At 43.5% G+C, this 18,138-nt stretch overlaps 1 protein-coding gene across 1 annotated transcript; it reads left to right on the top strand.

Annotated features, from left to right (window-relative positions):
• The first annotated feature begins 9,420 nt into the window (after nt 1–9,420).
• On the top strand, nt 9,421–17,198 carry LOC309341110 (uncharacterized protein). Its single transcript, XM_081860590.1, has 3 exons — nt 9,421–9,626; nt 11,029–12,567; nt 15,798–17,198. The coding sequence occupies exons 1-2, from the start codon at nt 9,593–9,595 to the stop codon at nt 12,189–12,191; spliced, it is 1,197 nt and encodes a 398-aa protein (XP_081716716.1). The 5' UTR covers nt 9,421–9,592; the 3' UTR covers nt 12,192–12,567; nt 15,798–17,198.
• The last annotated feature ends 940 nt before the right edge of the window (nt 17,199–18,138 follow it).

Raw genomic sequence — 18,138 nt, 5'->3', positions numbered from 1 at the left:
TAATTCTAGCTTAATCCACACACAGCCATAGATGCCAAGGTCATGAGGTCACCAACTGATGTGCCTTTCAAGGAGTGTTAGACAAATTCCCGGAGGAGGACAGGGTTCTGCTCTGGCTCCACAGGGAGAGGCAGCCAAGCTTCTGAAAAACAGTTGCTGGAAACTGCAGGAAGGGAGAAGAGGGGTCGGATCCTGCTTGGGGGTTTCCTGTTGGGGCACCTGATCAATCACTGTAAGAACAGGAGGCCGGGCTAGATGGGCCCTTGGTTTTAGCAGCAGCTGGGCAATAGTCCTTTCTGGGCTCCTGAAAGGGCGCAGGAGGGAGCCAGGTGAGCCCAGCACTTCCTCCAGGGGCCATCTGAAGATTTCACGGTGGTTTGCAAAATAAACATACAGGTTAAAACAGGTCGGCAAGTTTTACCTCGCCTGGGCCGGTTCACTCCCGCGGACATCGCTCCGTGGGCTGGATTGCGTCTGCACAGACGATTTCCAGTGCCGCGGAAGCGAGTCCCCACTCCACGCTGTGCCGGTTTAGCACAGTGCATGGGGACTTGCTGAGCGGGCAGCTCGATCTCGTGGGCCATTTAAACTACCCCCGTGGGCTGCTTGCTGCCCATGGACCGTAGGTTGCCAACCCCTGGGTTAAGAGCTTTCTCAAAAACAAGTAAAGCTAGAGAAATCTCTCCTCCCCATTTTTGGATGGAATTCTTAACCCAAGGTACTATTTCTGGGTTAGAGGAATCTGTAACCTGAAGCGTCTGTAACCTGAGGTACCACTGTATTTAGACCCTCAATTGGAGTAACTTAGGGGGCATCACCGGAATCAGTTATGCTACAGGTACCATTAGGCATGCATTTTTCAAGTAAATATAGAATATATTTTTCTTTGGTGTGACAATTAGTCTACAGAGGCATGAAGTCCTGGTGCTTTACTTTATATTCACTTGCTAAGTACTGAAGTACTAAGTACTGTACTTTTCCGTGTATAAGACTAGTTTTTTTTTACTTTAAAATAAGGTTAAAAATCTGGAGGTGTCTTTTACATGGATAGTGCATATGCCCAGTTTCTAAATTTGGGGTCCCCCAAAGTAGGGGTTGTCTTATACATGGGGGCGTCTTATATACGGAAAAATATGGTACTTTGTGGACTTCAGCGTCAGGTCAATGAACACAAGGTGCAGCTGCTGTACAGGATGACATTAACTAGCACAAGGTGGTTCTGTCAGTAGGCAGATAGGCTTGAAGCTGCTCTCTCTCTTTGCAGAGGATGCAGTCCTAGGTTAGAAGTGAGTAGTTGCAAAGTAGCTTTCTGACACATTTGAGTAACACCCATTTGTATAACTCCTGCTATTTCCATAAATGATATTTTTACTAGAGGCTTATGTGAATTGCTGAAACAGGCACACAGCCTAAAAGGTAAATACTGTTTGTTTAGGGAAGCTCTTAATATCTGAAGGACTATAGTATTTTAATATTTTGTTGGAAGCTGCCCAGAGTGGCTGGGGAAACCCAGCCAGATGGGTGGGGTATAAATAATAAATTGTTGTTGTTGTTGTTGTTAATAAATTGTTGTTGTTGTTGTTGTTGTTGTTGTTATGTTAAAGCTCTGGTTTTCCCAGTAGTGATGTATGGAAGTGAGAGCTGGACCATCAAGAAGGCTGATCGCCGAAGAATTGATGCTTTTGAATTATGGTGCTGGAGGAGACTCTTGAGAGTCCCATGGACTGCAAGAAGATCAAACCTCTCCATTCTAAAGGAAATCAGCCCTGAGTGCTCACTGGAAGGACAGATCCTGAAGCTGAGGCTCCAAGACTTTGGCCACTTCATGAGCAGAGAAGACTCCCTGGAGAAGACCCTGATGTTGGGGAAGATGGAGGGCACAAGAAGAAGGGGACGACAGAGGATGAGATGGTGGGACAGTATTCTCGAAGCTACAAGCATGAGTTTGACCAAACTGCGGGAGGCAGTGGAAGACAGGAGTGCCTGGCGTGCTCTGGTCCAGGGGGTCATGAAGAGGCGGACACGACTAAACGACTAAACATCATCATCATCATCATCATCATTATTATTACAAATATATGTATATATTGCCATTTTAGGGGAATTTCCAGTTTGCTTTGAGCCTTAATTCAAATCTCTGAATACTTATTCTAAAATTCAGTTTACATTGCTAGACATCATGTGAGATAAGTTTTTCAAAACTAAAATCAAGAGTTATCTTAGGTCCACTATGAGTCAAGCTCAGCTCTCTGGCTTAGCCATCTTGTCAGCTGAAAACAAAAGTAGCGAAAAGAAGTGATTTTGATGGCATGATTTCAAAGTTTGCAGAGAACAAAGTGAGGGGGGGATGTTTTGAGTGCTTTTGCTCTCAATGTTATGTAAATAAACCAGAAAATAACACTTGCAACTGTAAGCATCTTATTTTTCCTTCTTTTAATAATTTAAGGGGGGTGGTGACAAGAAATTTTCCGCACCGGGACATTGCAAAACAGCCCCCCCCCCCCCCGTTGAGGGAGTGCTATGAACAGGTGAAGGGGGGAATTGCAACTGCCAGAAAAGGAGCTCATCTCCGTTTGCAGGAGAAGCGTGGGACACCCCCCCCCAAGAGAACAGGGAAAGTGTCAATTCTAAGCGGATACAATGTATCTGGTATTGGCCCAATGTTGGCCTCTGTGAAAACTCTCGGGAAAGGAAAGCGGGAGGCGTCCCCCAAAAAGCATCTCTGGAAGTGGGCAATGTGCGCTAGAGAGAAAAACGCAGAGGGGAGATGTGGGCATGCTGGGCTTGGCAAGGGTTAAAGGGAACCGAGCTGCATTCCTAGAGAGGAAGCAAGGGGGGGGGCAGGTCCTCCAGAGCCAAGGCCCCTCCCTCCCCCGTCCTTTCATGCAAGGAAGGGGGGGGGGTTTGCTTTGGTGTCTCTCCTGCAAGGGCTGCCTCGCTCTCCCCTCCTGGGATCTGGTGAGTCTCCTCTCTCTCTCTCTGGGATCTGGTGGGGGTCCCAGGGCTGCAGCAGGGGAGGAGGCCTGGGGGGCCTGCAGGGGGGGGGACCCCAAGTCAGGGAGGAGGAGAGGGTCCTGCCAGGGAGAGGCCAGGGCTGCAACACTCTCCTTCCTGCAGATCAGAGGATCCCAAACTCATTTGGCCTTCTGCCTCCCCCCTTTCAGAAAAAAAACCTGACTCCCCCGAAATCTCCCTTCTTTAACTCAGCCTCATTGCACAACAGAGGAAACGTGCAAATGGTTTTCCAAAGCTGGAGGAGGAGGTGGACTAGCCCCCCCCCAAAAAAAGGTGGAGAGAAAGGCCAGGGATAAAGAGAGGGATCCCAGCCCAGAGTCTGGCTGCTGCATTGGGGACCAGTTTCCCAGTAACTCCCAGGGCTGGATTTAGGTTTGATGAGGCCCTAAGCTCCTGAAGGTAATGGGGCCCTTTATATGTCCAGCTGTCCTTTGTCAACAACAAATAGTCGCTGGGTTTTGTTGTTGTTGTTGTTGAATATATGCTATATGGTTATTTATTTATGAATATATGCTATATGGTTATTTATGGACCCTTCAGTGTGTATCTGAAGAAGTGTGCATGCACACGAAAGCTCATACCAAGAACTGACTTAGTTGGTCTTTAAGGTGCTACTGGAAGGAATTTTTTTGTTTTGACTATGGACCTAATAGTTATTTGTAAGTGTTGCCAGGCTACCAGTACTTGCAGAATGCCGACACCCTATATATAGAAATGAGCAAACCAGTGATATTTTAGGAAGCAGGATAGCAGGCGGGGGCCATGACTTACATCATAGCAGCCTACACAACACAAAACACTGTTGCTGTATGTAGGTTTTATTTTATCCAGGTTTTTTCCCCTTTAATTTTTTGGGGGACCCCCCAAGAGAGTGGGACCCTAAGCTATATATTTTTTTTAGCTTATAAATAAATCTGGCCCTGGCAGCTCCCCATGGAGGCCACTGCAGCCATCCCCTCGCACCCAGAGCAGGGCATCCCAGGACCACATCCTCTCTCTCCCAAAGGGATTGTTGCTGGAAAACCAGCCGGAAATGGGCGCTGCTCCTCACTGAGCCTCCAGGGACCTTGGCATCAGTGGCTGTGTGTGTTAAGCTATCTAATAGAATAATCATAATAAATTACCCGCCTAAGGTTCAAGGGAGGTGTCTTTGGCCCCGCCCACTTGGCCCTCAGGGGGTTGGCCAGATACATACCTGGCCCTCAGAGCAAAGAAATTTTGGACCCCACCCCAGGAGTCTGTCTTGAGAGCGGCAGAGAGTCCAAGTGCAAGAAAAGGAGACAGAAGCAGGGGAGTGGGGGTGGGGGGAGCAACTCCTGAGGACCCCCCGAATGAGGACCCCCACTAGAGCCAAGCATTCATTTTCCACAAGATACAAATGACTCCCTTGTCTTTTTTTAAAAAATAAATTTTTATTAAGTTTTACACAAATACCGCCAATCAGACAATTTCACAAATTACATCTTTTCATCTTTTGGACTTCCCTCAGCTTCTCTGACAATCATCCGTATTTAAATTTTTTACTACGCATTCCCTAAATTTAGTATCGCCTTTTAAAATACCTTTTCAATCATATTTACTTTCTTGCAATATTCCTTATATTTTCACAGAGCTTCTTTAAATCCCACTAGCATTGTTTGTTCATCACATATACTTTTCAAATATTCTGTAAATTTTCCCCAGTCCTTGATGAACTTGTGATCTCGTTGATACCTTATTTTTCCAGTTAGTTTGTCAAGTTCTGCATAGTCCATTCATTTCATTCTCCATTCTTCCAGAGTCGGTAGTTCTTCCTGCTTCCATTTTTGGGCCATTAATATTCTCGCTGCTGTTATTGCATATTGAAAAAGCTTACAATCCTTTCTATTTATTTCATTACTTGTTATTCCTAAGAGAAAGGCTTCTGGTTTCTTTACAAAAGTATATTTCAACATCTTCTTCAACTCATTATATATCATCTCCCAGAACCCCTTCACTTTTTTACATTCCCACCACATATGAAAAAGGGTTCCTTCTTTTTCTTTACATTTCCAACACTTATTACAAGTTTTAAACATTTTTGCTAACTTAACCGGTGTGATATGCCATCTATATACCATTTTCATACCATTTTCCTTTAACGTGGTACATGGTGTAAACTTCAAATTATCATTCCATACTTTAACCCAATCTTCAAATTGTATATTGTACCCAAAATCCCTGGCCCAATGAATCATTACCGACTTAACTTCCTCATCCATCGTATACCATTCCAACAACATTTTATACATTTTTGACATAAATGACTCCCTTGTCAGTCAGTTTTCACTTCATGCATTGACTGAAAGGCAGGAGAAACCAGGCTGATTCATCTCCCAGAGATCCCTTCACTTGCCTCCACATTCTGCATTGCAATCTTCCTTCTAGGAAAGCATGGATGAGTCTTTTTGGAGCCCCTTGGGAGTATCCAGAGGAAAGTCTCTCTTACCTGCTTTCTCTCCTCTGCCTGACTCAGGAGGAAACCTTCGGCCAGGGCCACCGCCTGGGAACTGGTCTCTGCTCCACAGTCCCTCCTCCTCCTCCTCCTCCTCCTCCTCCTCCTCCCTCTTTTTCTTCTTCAGAAGAAAGCTCACAGTTTGGGCTGTAGTGCAGTCCAGCCCTGGCTCCCTCCAAGACTCATCCATGCTTGCTTAGGGAACCATTTTCTTCTCCTGAAATTAGACAACTTTTGTAACAGAACAATGTATTTGCTTTGTAGGGTTTGCTAGCGCCTCTTCTTAAGACAGACAGAACTTGGCAGAAGACCAAAGGGTTCCTTCCAATCTCTCAGAGGCTTCCTGAGAGCACAGATGGGTGAGCGAGACTCAGCTGGCCCTGGAACAGGAAGAGGCCATGCCATCCAAACTGGGAGCAGTGGGGGATTCTGGGAAAAATCTTTGCAGAAGATCCTGGGTAAGGCGGACGCCCTCCACTCAGAGGTGCAGAGCCAGCAGTTGAGGCAGTTCTGCTGCCAGGAGGCCAAGGGACCCCGAGAGGTTTGCAGCCGACTCTACCACCTTTGCCGTCAGTGGCTAAAGCCAGAAAAGCACACGAAAGCTGAGATGCTGGACCTGATGATTTTGGAGCAGTTCCTGGCTGTCCTTCCCCTGGAGATGGAGAGCTGGGTGAGGGACTGTGGAGCAGAGACCAGTTCCCAGGCGGTGGCCCTGGCCGAAGGTTTCCTCCTGAGTCAGGCAGAGGAGAGAAAGCAGGTAAGAGAGACTTTCCTCTGGATACTCCCAAGGGGTTCCAAACAGGACGGATAACATCCCATAATGCTCTACTGCTGGCCCATCCTTTTTCTGAGAAGACATCCATGGAATGAAATCTCACACCCTTAAAGTCTTTGTAATTCTCTTTCTAATAATTCTTTGTTTTGAATCCATGTTTCTTTTTCAGGGAAAGGATCTCTTTGCAGAAATGGACCTGGATTCCTGTGAGGCAGAGAGGCCTCCGTTGGACACCAGAGAGAGGCCACTGGGTAAGGAGGAAGGTGGTTTTTCTCCGTTTGGTCTCATTCTGTTAGTTTTCCTTTTTTAAAAACAACAACATAATTTTTATTAACAGGCCAATCATATCACATTATTTCAAATCACATTAATTCCAGATTAAACAGCCAAATTTTTCAATTTTGTTGGTGGTACCCATACATCAAGCTCTGGACGAGAATTCAAACATCACTTCTATTACTGCTTTAATTAAACAGTTCTATCCAGTTCTATCCAGATAGTCTCTTTTTTACTTTCTTCTCATCTTCTTGTTGTTGTCATATATTCCTTTCTTTACGGTCTCTGATAATCTTCACAGGCAGGTTAAGAACAAACATCGTCTGCGTGGGTTTTACGCACTCCACAAGTCATATCTCATTGGGACAGCCGCCATTTCACTCCTCCTTCGAAAATTTATCTTCGGTATGCCCTTTAGCTTTCCCAGGCTTGTAAAATATCTCCTAGAGGGCTCTGCCAGGTTAAAGATCAAATTCCAAACATCGTTCACTTTCAAATAGTCCTGGTTCTCCTCCCCCCGTCTTTCTTAAACAAGCCTGTCTTGCAAGACGCCATTTTAAAACTGCGTCATAAAATTTTTCCATTCTCCGATCTTTACCAATCCTCTCTTCATTCATCATTTATTCATCCCACACAGTTTTTAAATTCCTGCTTGTGTAGTAAAATACGGCGGTTCTTTTTTCTTTGGGGTGGAGAGTTATTTAGACTCATATAAGACAAAGAAGAAAAGTTTTTTCCTCCACCCCACCTTCTTAGCTCCAGACATACCCATCTCTTCATGGCGCTTCATCTCCTGATTTATTTGTCTTCGCCCACCGCTCCAATCCCAGAAATCCATTAATCAGCAGTCTTATCTCCCGACCTTTGCTTGACGTACGTGCTTTAACATCTTCCAATTATATATTTCCAATTATATTTTCATGTTAAAGCAAACCAGCATGTGCAGATTGGAGACGGCGTCCGGGAAGAGCCAACCACACCTAGGGCTGAGCCAAGTGACCGGCGCACCCCCTTCTCTCGAATCTGGGGGTGCATTGTGGCCACCGCTGGCAAGGCAGTCCCCCCCATATCCTTGGGGGGGGGAACTGCATACTTCCCATAGCAGCCTCTTAATTACCTTGTGTGGGTCGGAGAGATGTTATTGTCGGCCATCTTCCAATGTGCCACCTGGTGGCCCCCCTGTTAGTTTTCCGACTCCTGTGTGAATCCTTTTCATCTTTTGTTGGGGGAGATAGTTGGGGCCAAGAGCCCAGAGAAGGGGAAATATAAATGATTTTTATTTGTTTTGCATATAATCACATTGCATAACATCGTATCCTCTTGTTTTATCTCTTTGGCTCGACTGAGCCTTACGACTTCCCTCCCTCCCGTCTGTTGGTTTACAAAATTAAACTTTATAGCTTTACATTTTGCTTTGTTTCCTATCCTTGTTATATCATTACCTCTACCTGAATAGGTAGCAATTTCACCTTACAGATCTTCAGATAAGCCTGCTAATGATGTTAATTGCTTACAGTTGTCGTTCAGATATAATACAAATTTGTTCCAGTCCTTTTGGAATACTTGGTCTCACTGGTTCCGGATTCTTTCCCCTAGTTTCACCAGTTCTGCAAAGTCCATCATTTTCATCTGCCACCCTTCTTTTGTTGGTAACTCCTGGTGTTTCCATCTTTGGGCTAACAAAATTATTGCCACAGTTGTTGCATATAAGAACAATTTTTTATCTTGTCTCGGTATCTCTCTACCCACTATACTTAATAAAAAAGCTTTTGGTTTTTTAACAAGGGTGTCTTTAAACATTTTCTTTAACTCATTATATATAATTTCCCAGAAAGCTTTTACGTCTTTACATGTCCACTACATATGGTAAAAAGTACCTTCCTTTTCCTTACATTTCCAACGTTCATTTTTTGTTCTATACATTTTGGCCAGTTTAACTGGTGTTAAATACCACCTGTACATCATTTTCATAACATTTTCTTTAAGCGTACTGCATGCTGTGAAGTTAATACTTTCATTCCATAACCTCTCCCAATCTTCTAACTGTATACTATGCCCAATATCTTTAGCCCATTGTATCATTAATGATTTTACCTCCTCATCTTTAGTATGCCATTCCAATAATAATTTATACATTTTTGACAATATTTTTGTCTTATCATTCAATAAATCTATCTCAAATCTAGATCTTTTCGTTTCAAAGCAATTTTTCTTCAAACACTTCATTTATCTGATGATAATGCAACTAATCCCTCAATAATTCTTTTGTTTACTCAAACGTTTTTAATTTTAACTGGTTTCCTTCCTCCACCACTAAATATCTGTAGGTGGCTCATTTTTCTTCCATATTTATTTTTTTAAACTGCAATCACTTCCAATGGTGAGAGCCACCATGGAGTTTTACATTCTAATAGACTTTATATCTATTCCACACCTCATAAATTGTCTTTCTTATAATGTGGTTCAGGAATTCTTTATGCATTTTTACCTTCTCATACAGTAAATAGCATGCCATCCAAATCTGTTATCATATCCTTCCAGATCTAACTTGCTGTTGTTTGTTAAGGGATTGGATTTTGTTAAAGAATAGAGATCTGTTAGATCAGGAAATATTTTTCTTCACAACTAACATCTGACATACTCTCAGTCATCAGCAGGCAAGACTTTCTCAAAGGCCCCTGTGTAGTTTGAGATGCACTGATTCACCTGTGAGACAGAAGGCACTCTGGGCCTCCCCCTTACCTTTTTCCCTCTTGCAGGTGACACAGTGATACTGGCTAGACCTCTTCATCCATCTCTGAATGGGGACAGAATGGAAGCAGCGGCTGTGGAACCAGATCAGGTCAGGGGAAGCTGCCTTGTGGGGACAGAGGCCAAGGGGTGGAACAATGTCCTAGCTCAAGGAGTGGTAGTAAACAACAGTATTATCTCAGAGGAGGACATTTCCTTTTTTCTTTCAGGGTCCAGTGTGCTTTGAAAATGTTGCTGTTTATTTCACGGACGAGGAATGGGGTTTGCTGGATCCTAACCAGAGAGCTCTGCATAAGGACGTCATGGAGGAGAATCATGAGATCGTGGCCTCTCTTGGTAAGGCTCCTGTCAGGTCTGGCAAGGCTCTCCCACACAAGACTGACAGGCTGGAAGTTGTTTTACCTTCTGATTTATTAAGCAATTACTGAGCTCGGTAGCCCAGCTTCTGTAACACATCAATCACTACCAGAGTCAGTTGCTGCCCTAAACATCCGTCGTTTTCCCAGGCAACCTAAATTCCACCTCCGGGTCCCCCTGTTTCTGGTCCTGCGCAAAGCTAATACCTTATTCTTTCTTCTAGTTTTCAGGGAGTCTGGTTATGTCAGCCCCCCTTTGTATAGAGTGGATTCTAACGGTTCCCCTCCTCCTGTGGCTTCCTCTGTGTTGTTTTGACATTCCACAGGCTGCATTCTAGAGCTTGTCTCTTCCTGACTATGCGAAGGACTCCAGTTCCTGCCCCCCCCCCAGTTTGCACTTCCTCCTCTCTAGATTTCTCGCTTTCTGTCAGACGGAAAGCGTCCCTGACAGCACCCTTTGGGATCAAAATATCTGTTTTTAAATTTAAAGCAGCTCTCTATATTTTAAATATCTGTTTTTAAATTCAAAGCAGCCCTCTATATTTTCACTGAACTCAATAACAACCGGGATTACAATATTCCCACAATTAACCTTGAACAGGAAATTACTTTTTTTTCTGTGTGTCCTTCCTCCAGTTGTTGTTGTTGTTTAGTCATTTAGTTGTGTCTGACTCTTCATGACCCCCTGGACCAGAGCATGCCAGGCACTCCTGTCTTCCACTGCCTCCCGCAGTTTGGTCAGATTCATGTTTGTAGCTTCGAGAACACTGTCCAACCATCTCGTCCTCTGTCGTCCCCTTCTCCTTGTGCCCTCCATCTTTCCCAACATCAGGGTCTTTTCCAGGGAGTCTTCTCTTCTCATGAGGTGGCCAAATTATTGGAGCCTCAGCTTCACGATCTGTCCTTCCAGGGAGCACTCAGGGCTGATTTCCTTAAGAATGGATACGTTTGATCTTCTTGAAGTCCATGGGACTCTCAAGAGTCTCCTTCCTCCAGTTACAGCTTTTTAAACAATTATCAGCCTGGTCTGAACTACCTAGACCATTTTATCTGTAAACCTCAGAGTTGTTAGGGAAGTTTAAGTAGCTTTTGTCAGGTTTTCTGTTTTTGTTCTGGCTCCTGTCAGTCCTTGGCTGACAAAAGAGAAGACTGATATTAGAAATGGAAGGGATGCCATGATGGAGCCAAACAAAATCCATTTGAGAGAAGAGCCAGGCTTATCAAATCACAGGTTCTCCCAAAGATGTCAGTTGATCCCCATTAATTAATACACCCAACCCTTCAGAAAACCATCCATCTAACCCAACCCAGTGACCAGTGTTAAAAGGTATTCTTCATTAATTTCTCCCTGAGGCTGTAATCAATTTCTTTCTTTATTGCAGGGAGTGATGAACTGGAAATCAAGAACAAGGGTGACCATGACAAAATATCCACAGTGGAGAAGCAGTATAAATATATTGAATGTGGAAAAAGTTCCCATTCCTCTTCCCATCAAAGAAATCCCATTGGGAGGAAACCTTATAAGTGCTTGGAATGTGGAAAGAGCTTCAGTCAGAGCACCCATCTCACTTCCCATCAAAGAATTCATACAAGAGAGAAACCATATAATTGTTTGGAATGTGAAAAGAGCTTCAGTAACAGCTCCTCTCTCACTTCCCATCAGAGAATTCATACAGGGGAAAAGCCCTATCAGTGTGGGGAATGTGGAAGGAGCTTTAGTCAGAGTGGCCATCTCACTTCTCATCAAAGAATTCATACAGGGGAGAAACCCTATCTGTGTGTGGAATGTGGAAAGAGCTTCAGTACGAGCTCCCTTCTCAGTTCCCATCAAAGAATTCATACAGGGGAGAAACCCTATCAGTGCATTGAATGTGGAAAGAGCTTCAGTAACAGCTTCTCTCTCACATCTCATCAAAGAATTCATACAGGGGAAAAACCTTATCAGTGTGGGGAATGTGGAAAGAGCTTTAGTCAGAGTGGCCATCTCACTTCCCATCAAAGAATTCATACAGGTGAGAAACCCTATCAGTGTGTGGAATGTGGAAAGAGCTTCAGTTTGAACTCTTATCTCACTTCCCATCAAAGAATTCATACAGGTGAGAAACCCTATCAGTGCATGGAATGTGGAAAGAGCTTCAGTCAGGGCTCCTCTCTCACTTCCCATCAAAGAATTCACACAGGGGAGAAACCCTATCAGTGTGGGGAATGTGGAAAGAGCTTCAGTTGGAGCTCCGATTTCACTTCCCACCAAAAAATTCATACAGGGGAGAAACCCTATCAATGTTTGGAATGTGGAAAGAGCTTCAGTTTGAGCTCCTATCTCACTTCCCATCAAAGAATTCACACAGGGGAGAAACCTTATCAGTGCATGCAGTGTGGAAAGAGCTTCAGGAAGAGCTCCCATCTCACTGCACATCAAATAATTCATACCAGGGAGAAACATTATCAGTGCATGAAATGTGGAAAGAGCTTCAGTACAAGCTCCTATCTCACTTTCCATGAAAGAATTCATACAAAGGAGAAACCATTCATTATACAGCTTTAGGAGCCAGGCAAATCCACACCTTTTTAACCAGGCCTTTGGCTTATTGACATCGAATGTCCTTTTAAAATATGGTGGGGATGGGGGTTATAGATGTGTATTTTGCGGTTTTATATTGTATTTTTATGTTGTAACCGTTCTGAGACCTGTGGGTGTAGGGAATAGGAGCCAACTCTTAGAGGCCAACGGGTCTTTGCTCCCCCCATAAGATATTTGAGGGGGTCACCATCCAGTTGATAGGCATTGCCATTCAAATGGTGTGCATAATAATAATAATAATAAAATAATAATAGTAATAATAGTAATAATTTATTATTTATACCCCGCCCATCTTGCTGAGTTTCTCCAGCCACCCAATCGAGTGTTAAGAACAATTGTTGTTGTTGTTGTTGTTTAGTCGTTTAGTCGTGTCCGACTCCTCGTGACCCCATGGACCAGAGAACGCCAGGCACCCCTGTCCTCCACTGCCTCCCGCAGTTTGGTCAAACTCATGCTGGTAACCTCGAAAACACTATCCAACCATCTCGTCTTCTGCCATCCCCTTCTCCTTGTGCCCTCCATCTTTCCCAACATCAGGGTCTTCTCCAGGGAGTCTTCTCTTCTCATGAGGTGGCCAAAGTACTGGAGCCTCAGCTTCACAATCTGTCCTTCCAGTGAGCACTCAGGGTTGATTTCCTTCAGTATGGAGAGGTTTGATCTTCTTGCAGTCCATGGGACTCTCAAGAGTCTCCTCCAGCACCATAATTCAAAAGCATCCATTCTTCGGCGATCAGCCTTCTTTATGGTCCAGCTCTCACTTCCATACATCACTACTGGGAAAACCATAGCTTTAACTATACGAACCTTTGTTGGCAAGGTGATGTCTCTACTTCTCAAGATGCTGTCTAGGCCTGTCATTGCCCTTCTCCCAAGAAGCAGGCGTCTTTTAATTTCGTGGCTGCTGTCACCATCTGCAGTGATCATTGAGCCCAAGAAAGTAAAATCTCTCACTACCTCCATTTCTTCCCCTTCTATTTGCCAGGAGGTGATGGGACCAGTGGCCATGATCTTCGTTTTTTTGATGTTGAGCTTCAGACCATATTTTGCGCTCTCCTCTTTCACCCTCATTAAAAGGTTCTTTAATTCCTCCTCACTTTCTGCCATCAAGGTTGTGTCATCTGCATATCTGAGGTTGTTGATATTTCTTCCGGCAATCTTAATTCCGGCTAGGGATTCATCCAGCCCAGCCTTTCGCATGATGAATTCTGTATATAAGTTAAATAAGCAGGGAGACAAAATACAGCCTTGTCGTACTCCTTTTCCAATTTTGAACCAATCAGTTGTTCCATATCCAGTTCTAACTGTAGCTTCTTGTCCCACATAGAGATTTCTCAGGAGACAGATGAGGTGATCTGGCACTCCCATTTCTTTAAGAACTTGCCGTAGTTTGCCATCGTCAACACAGTCAAAGGCTTTTGCATAGTCAATGAAGCAGAAGTAGATGTCTTTCTGGAACTCTCTAGCTTTCTCCATAATCCAGCGCATGTTTGCAATTTGGTCTCTGGTTCCTCTGCCCCTTCTAAATCCAGCTTGCACTTCTGGGAGTTCTCGGTCCACATACTGCTTGAGCCTTCCTTGTAGAATTTTAAGCATAACCTTGCTAGCGTGTGAAATGAGTGCAATTGTGTGGTAGTTGGAGCATTCTTTGGCACTGCCCTTCTTTGGGATTGGGATGTAGACTGATCTTCTCCAATCTTCTGGCCACTGCTGAGTTGTCCAAACCTGCTGGCATATTGAGTGTAGCACCTTAACAGCATCATCTTTTAAAATTTTAAATAGTTCAGCTGGAATACCATCACTTCCACTGGCCTTGTTATTTGCAGTGCTTTCTAAGGCCCATTTGACTTCACTCCAGGATGTCTGGCTCAAGGTCAGCAACCACACTACCTGGGGTATACGAGACATCCATTTCTTTCTGGTATAATTCCTCTGTGTATTCTTGCCACCTCTTCTTGATGTCTTCTGCTTCTGTTAGGTCCTTTCCACTTTTGTCCTTTATTATGGAAATCTTTGTACGAAATGTTCCTTTCATATCTCCAATTTTCTTGAACAGATCTCTGGTTCTTCCCATTCTATTGCTTTCCTCTATTTCTTTGCATTGCTCGTTTAAGAAGGTCTTCTTGTCTCTCCTTGCTATTCTTTGGAAATCTGCATTCAATTTCCTGTATCTTTCACCATCTCCCTCGCATTTTGCTTGCCTTCTCTCCCCCGCTATTTGTAAGGCCTCATTGGACAGCCACTTTGCTTTCTTGCATTTCCTTTTCATTGGGATGGTTTTCGTTGCTGCCTCCTGTATAATGTTACGAGCCTCCATCCATAGTTCTTCAGGCATTCTGTCCACCAAATCTAAATCCTTAAACCTGTTCCTCACTTCCACTGTGTATTCATAAGGGATTTGACTTAGATTGTATCTTACCGGCCCAGTGGTTTTTCCTACTTTCTTCAGTTTAAGCTTAAATTTTGGTATAAGAAGCTGATGATTTGAGCCACAGTCAGCTCCAGGTCTTGTTTTTGCTGACTGTATAGAGCTTCTCCATCTTTGGCTGCAGAGAATATAATCAATCTGATTTCGATGCTGCCCATCTGGTGATGTCCATGTGTAGAGTCGTCTCTTGTGTTGTTGGAAAAGCGTGTTTGTGATGACCAGCTTGTTCTCTTGACAGAACTCTATTAGCCTTTGCCCTGCTTCGTTTTGATCTCCAAGGCCAAACTTGCCAGTTGTTCCTTTTATCTCTTGACTCCCTACTTTAGCATTCCAATCCCCTATAATGAGAAGAACATCCTTCTTTGGTGTCACTTCTATAAGGTCTTGTAAGTCTTCATAGAATTGGTCAATTTCAGTTTCTTCAGCACCAGTAGTTGGTGCATAAACTTGGATTACTGTGATGTTAAAAGGTCTGCCTTGGATTCGTATCGAGATCATTCTATCATTTTTGAGATTGCATCCCAGTACAGCTTTCGCCACTCTTTTGTTGACTATGAGGGCCACTCCATTTCTTTTACGGGTTTCTTGCCCACAGTAGTAGATATGATGGTCATCCGAACTGAATTCACCCATTCCCGTCCATTTTAGTTCACTGATGCCCAGGATGTCAATATTTATTCTTGCCATCTCATTTTTGACCACCTCCAACTTACCCGGGTTCATGGTTCTTACATTCCAGGTTCCTATGCAATATTTTTCTTTACAGCATTGGACTTTCCTTTCGCTTCCAGGCATATCCGCAACTGAGCGTCCTTTCGGCTTTGGCCCAGCCGCTTCATCAGCTCTGGATCTACTTGTACTTGCCCTCCGCTCTTCCCCAGTAGCATGTTGGACGCCTTCCGACCTGAGGGGCTCATCTTCCAGCGTCATATCTTTTATATGCCTGTTGTCTTTGTCCATGGAGTTTTCTTGGCAGGGATACTGGAGTGGCTTGCCGGTTCCTCCTCCAGGTGGATCACGTTTGGTCAAAACTCTCTGTTCATCTTGGGTGCCCTGCTCGGCATAGTTCATAGCTTCTCTGAGTTCTTCAAGCCCCTTCGCCACGGCAAGGCAGTGATCCATGAAGGGGGTTAAGAACAATACAGCATTAAATATTAAAAACTTCCCTAAACAGGGCTGCCTTCAGATGTTTTTTAAAGATAGGATAGCTGCTTATTTCCTTCACATCTGAAGGGAGGGCGTTCCACAGGGTGGGTGCCACTACCGAGAAGGCCTTCTGTCTGGTTCCCTGTAACCTCACTTCTCGCAATCAGGGAACCGCCAGAAGGCCCTTGGAGCTGGATCTCAGTGTCCAGGCTGACCAATGGGTGGAGACACTCCTTCAGGTATACAGGATCCTGTGGTTGATTGTGCAAGGTGGGCCTTACCTTGCCCCCCACCAATATTTTATTCATGTCATCACCACTGGGTCGGGTGGTATTCAATTTAAATAAATACATAAATCGCTTTCCTTTGCACATGTTCCAGCTTGTCAATATCCTTATTTATTATCACTTTTAAATTTATGTGCCCTTCGTTTGAAGATTTCACAACATAAACATAAGGATGAAGGCATGACTTTCTCAAAAACAAGTCATGCCAGAAAAACCTCTCTTTTTCTTTTTCTTTTTCTTTTTTCATTGATCAGGGGTCTGTTGTGGAAACAGTGCATCTTTATTTCAGTATGGCTTTTGATGAAGTCCCCCATGATATTTTTTTGCGAGGAAGCTGGTAAAATGTTGGCTGAATGAGGTAACTGTTAGCTGGATTTGACTGACCAAACCCGAACAGTACTCCTTCATGATTCTTCATCATCCTGGGGAAAAGTGACAAGAGGGGTGCTGCAGGGTTCTGTCCTGGGCCTGTTGTTGTTCAACGTCTTGATAAATGACATGGATGAAGGAACTGAGGGGATGCTCATCAAATTCAGGATTACATCAAACAGGGAGCGGAGGCCAATGTTGCAGAAGGCAGAATCAGATCAAGAGCAGGAATAGTACCACTTTATTTTGCCTAGAATACTGTGTTCAGTTCTGGGCACCACAATTTAAGTATTTTAAATTTTGTTTGCCTGGGGAAATCAAGGGGGTGGGGGGGAACACTATCCATATTCTTTTTATAACACGTGGCCAATGTTTATTGAATACATATATTGTTAAGACTGTTGCAGGAATCCACCCAGCACTCAAGGGAAAATGTGGCGTGATCTTTTTGAGTAATCAAATGAAACTTGTAACACATGGCAGGAAGAAAGTCTGCAAATTCATCAGGACAAGTTATTTGTTTTTTACTGTTGTAACCATTGCTTTCTGAAAATTCATCTTCTATACCATGAAGATAAATCAAAGTAATTTTAAAAAAGAGAGATGGGGAAATAATTAATCTGCTTGCATGTGTTGAGTGTTATTTGGAGACTATAATTTCAGTAATTTCACATTATCTATGTGTTTCTGTGTGTTCAGCACACATGATTGCAGGTGAGACTGAATAAAACACTTCCCAGGAAATTCCCTTTGACTGCTTCTGTATTGTTTCAAATGTGACTTCATTTACACATAAGATCATATTTATTGCTGAAAAGTCATGTCATCGTTGGCTCCTTAATCTCTACTCCAACAAACCTTGCACTTAACATGAGTAACTTCTTTCCTGCAATTTCTTAGGTGGAAATAACTGATATTGGAAAGGAAGAAACGAGGTACAGCTTTTCCCTCAAACTTTTGGACGAGGTTAAAGTGGGAAATCCCAAGGGAGACTTTGCTTAACCGAGCTTCAATTCAGCAGGTGAGACTGGATTTTCACAAGGCACAGCTACAGAATAATGATAGAAAGTTCTCCAACCTTGGCGACTGGGCGGAATTTCTTTTCAATTGTTTTTATTGATTTTGCAGATTATTACAAGTCATTGCCAACTTAATTCAATTCAGTACAATTTTCCAAAGCATGTTTCCCACTCTCCTTGTAAGATATTATGGCAATCATTCACTTCTTTGAAAGCCAGCATCCATCTGTGTTTTTATTTATCTGTTGCAATAGGACAGAGGTCACTCAGTGTGCTAGTTAAGAAGGTACATCAGGGCAAAAGCCGATAAAGTAGTTCAAACACAGCAAACAGAGAGTCCTAAAACACCCTTAAACATATGTTAGGAAAGATAGAAATAAAATAAGCATAGTTTGGATGGCCATCTGTCCTGGATGATCTAGCTAAGATTCCTGTATTGGGTCCCTCTTAAGATTCTGTGAGGAGACCAACCTCATGGATTCCAATAGGAAATTCCTTTTAATTCATTTATGGACATTTAAAAACCTTTGGAGAAGTAGTCTCCCTTGCTTTGAACATGATTGTCTATGCTTTACACTCCGTAGGAAGGCCTATTCATAAAGAAGCAAGTTTTCTTGCTTCAGCTTTATTTTGTGCCCAGTGTCAAATTAGTCTTCTGGACCCCA

The sequence above is a fragment of the Podarcis erhardii genome (assembly GCF_964252035.2).
Source record: "Podarcis erhardii genome assembly, chromosome: 4".
Classification (NCBI taxonomy): domain Eukaryota; kingdom Metazoa; phylum Chordata; class Lepidosauria; order Squamata; family Lacertidae; genus Podarcis; species Podarcis erhardii.
The sequence above is the reverse complement of the archived record's forward strand: the minus strand, read 5'-3'. Positions and strand labels throughout refer to the sequence as shown.